Source organism: Nyctereutes procyonoides, unplaced genomic scaffold (assembly GCF_905146905.1).
Source record: "Nyctereutes procyonoides isolate TBG_1078 unplaced genomic scaffold, NYPRO_anot_genome, whole genome shotgun sequence".
Taxonomy (NCBI): Eukaryota; Metazoa; Chordata; class Mammalia; order Carnivora; family Canidae; genus Nyctereutes; species Nyctereutes procyonoides.
In genome coordinates, this window is record NW_026575124.1 from 5,752,969 (window position 1) to 5,756,305 (window position 3,337).

Sequence of the window (3,337 nt, forward strand, 5' to 3'; positions counted from 1 at the left end):
ACAAGAAGTGAGTACACACCTCAAAAAAATCATATCCTTCTTCCTGAAGGGCAAATCATGACATACTGGTTATTTCATAATAAAAAGGTAAGCAAAGAAGAAAATGCAATGCACTCATACTCTGGGAAGAAAGTCCTTTCTGACAGTTGCGTATTCCCATATATTGGCTGACGTACAGTAGGTGATCTGTAGTGTTCAGTGGCTTAATGAATGACTGAATGAATACACATTATTCTCAAAAATGATAATGATCTGGGGTATCCATGGGTGGCTCAGCGGTTCAGTGCCTGCCTTCAGCCCAAGGTGTGATCCTGGAGACCCGGGATCCCACGTCGGGCTCCCTGCATGGAACTTGCTTCCCTCTCGGCCTGTGTCTCTGCCTCTCTCTGTGTGTCTCTCATGAATAAATAAATAAAATCTTAAAAAAAATTGATAATGATCTCAAAACAATAATTTCCTGTCATGCTAACCGGCTGATATAGTTTCAGACAATATAATTGGTTAATAACAATGGGAACTGTAAATAAAGCAGAGGAGATTTTCTGCTAAAATACTGCCAGATATCCAGTTGTATGATGTGAATGTGGTAGCTTTGACAAGACTTCTTACTTTGTCTAAAATCTCTTTTTGTCTCTTCCATTACTTACCTAATATCTGACATCTGATGCCTGAAACCCCCCTGTTAAATCTTTATTCCTTTAAACCTAGTTTTACAACAATACTTATAACAATATCCTTACACAAGCTAACATGGACACTTAGTGCTCATCTCAAAAATAAATTTAATTAAGATTATTTCAGTGGATTGCAGTTTGTCACGGGAGCAGTGGGGTGAAAAAGAGGTCTAAGGGTCCTATTACTGCGCTGTTGCCAGTTTTTTCTTCTTGTGCACTAAAGTGCTAACATTTTTAGGAAAGTTAATATGTGGTGAGGAGGAGGAAGATGGCCTGAGAGCAGTAGAAGCTGAGGGACTAGGGCAGGGGATGAGGAAGAGAGACACACATGCCTGAGGGACAATGAGAGCAGAATATGGTGACTCTGCCGTACGTGCCAAACCCAAAAGGAGTACTTTTTAGGTCCTTTGGTGCTTTGAGAAGTCACACTAGCTGTCCCCTCTGTTGGGTGATTTAAATCACAAATGATTTTAAAATCTGAAATACAGAAATAGCTGTGTCACTGCATTGAAGAAAACAGTTTCGAAAGTTATAGAAAAAATCAGACTATAAAACTCTGTGACAGATTCAAAATAATTGTTTTGAAAATTTTAATGTTTATGGATATCTCTCAAAATAGAGACATTATAAAATAACTACTCTACATCTATGTCAATACATTGCTTTGAACTTTCTTTTTCCATTTGCACAGACGTTTAAAATCAAATTGTCCCTTTGACAGATTTGTACAGAGACATGTAGAATTCATGGTAGCCTGTCGGAACTTTCTTTGTTGAAGAAGTTGATGATGCATTCTGTTTTTCAAGGTTTTTACTTTGGATACCAAACCAAATCTCTATGTAACCTAAACTCTGGCAGACTATTTAAATATTACCATCTTTTGGGGTCTAATGCCTATTCATGGCATTTTAAATCAGTCTTTAATTAGAATTGGAAGCATTATCAAGAATAAAATGAATTTGAAATTATAAATTGAAGATGAGATTGAGTACTATTCACCTCTAAAACCTTCAGACATATGAAACTTACCCTGAAAATTGAGTGAAGAGCTAAATAGGTATAAGGGAATGATGCTTTATGCGAAGCTGTCACATGTGCTATGATGGGAAAGGCACTGGATTTGGGGAGTCACATTAGAAAGCTATGGGTTAGGTAACTTACAGGTTATGTGCTGATGGGCAATCACAACAGGCCCTAGATTTAGCTTCTATAAAGGGTATTGCAAGTCATACCCAACACAGTTGGACGGCAAGGTGACAATAACAAATTCCAACTGTCTTCCACAAGAGAAAAAGGATATTTTATGACACCGGGAAGTAGGTGAAAAGTTCAATTTTTAACCTTGTCTTGTACCTCTTAGCAGGTTCTTGTCATGAGCGACAAGGGAGCGGGCAACTACTCAGATGTAACTGACTTCACTCTTGTAGGCTTCAGGGTCCGTCCAGAGCTCCACATTCTCCTCTTCCTCTTATTCCTGCTGGTCTATAGCATGGTCCTTTTGGGGAACTTTAGTATGATTGGCATCATTGTGACTGACTCCCAGCTGAACACACCAATGTATTTCTTTCTAGGCAATCTCTCCTTCATTGACCTCTCCTACTCCACTATTATTGCCCCGAAAGCCATGGTCAACTTCCTGTCTGAGAAAAATACTGTCTCCTTTTTGGGGTGTGCTACCCAGCTCTTCTTTTTTACCCTCTTTATTGTAACAGAAGGTTTCATCCTGGCAGTCATGGCCTATGACCGCTTCATCGCCATCTGCAATCCTCTTCTTTATAGTATCCACATGTCAAGACACCTTTGCGCTCAGCTGGTGACTGGCTCCTATCTCTGTGGCTGGGTCAGTTCCATCATCCAAGTCAGCACAACATTCTCAGTGTCTTTCTGTGCTTCCCGAGTCATTGATCACTTCTACTGTGATTCTTACCAAATTGAGAAGATCTCCTGTTCCAATCTCTCTGTCAACAAGATGATATCTCTTTGTTTGGCTGCCTTCATCATTTTGCCCACGATAGTTGTTATTGTCGTGTCTTACATGTACATTGTGACCACAGTCCTGAGGATTCCTTCCAGTGAAGGGAGAAAGAAAGCCTTCTCCACCTGCAGCTCCCATTTGGGAGTGGTAAGTTTGCTCTATGGGACAGTCTCCTTTGTGTACCTCACACCTCCAAGCAATCCTGAACTTCGGAAAGTGGCTTCGGTGTTTTACATATTGGTCACGCCCATGTTAAACCCTCTGATCTACTCTCTAAGAAACAAAGATGTCAAACAAGCATTGGGGAAAATCCTGTGGAAGAAAAACACTTTATATTAATTACCGTTTCTTTTGACTTCCCCATTAATGGGCTCATTGATAATTTCATCCTGATTTGCTTTTACCATGGTGTCAAGTTTGAGTCAGTGAAGGATCCTTTAAGTTGCCCATCCCACAGATGACTGAATGGTTTTCATGGAAGGAGTAGTAGCAATCCTTCACTCTTTCCTAAGAGCAGTGTTAGACCTTCAACATCAATGAAATTTGCAGCCATTCTATTAACACATTATACTCACCACTTGTTGTAGGTAAACTTTTTGATAGTGAGGGTAATAGGGAAAGGAGGATTAAATTTTATTATTATTTTCCTTTGGACCTACTTAAATGTTGGGGGGAAAAATTGCTTTGG

The 3,337-nt window shown here is 39.7% G+C and overlaps 1 protein-coding gene across 1 annotated transcript; it reads left to right on the forward strand.

The window, feature by feature from the left end:
* The first annotated feature begins 2,046 nt into the window (after positions 1-2,046).
* LOC129517265 (olfactory receptor 9K2-like) lies at positions 2,047-2,988 on the forward strand. The gene has a single exon (XM_055336952.1). The coding sequence runs from the start codon at positions 2,047-2,049 to the stop codon at positions 2,986-2,988; it is 942 nt and encodes a 313-aa protein (XP_055192927.1).
* Positions 2,989-3,337: the final 349 nt, after the last annotated feature.

Bases quoted from the DNA above. Each gene is read 5' to 3' on its own strand.
- LOC129517265 (XM_055336952.1), top strand. From the start codon at position 2,047: ATGAGCGACAAGGGAGCGGGCAACTACTCAGATGTAACTGACTTCACT.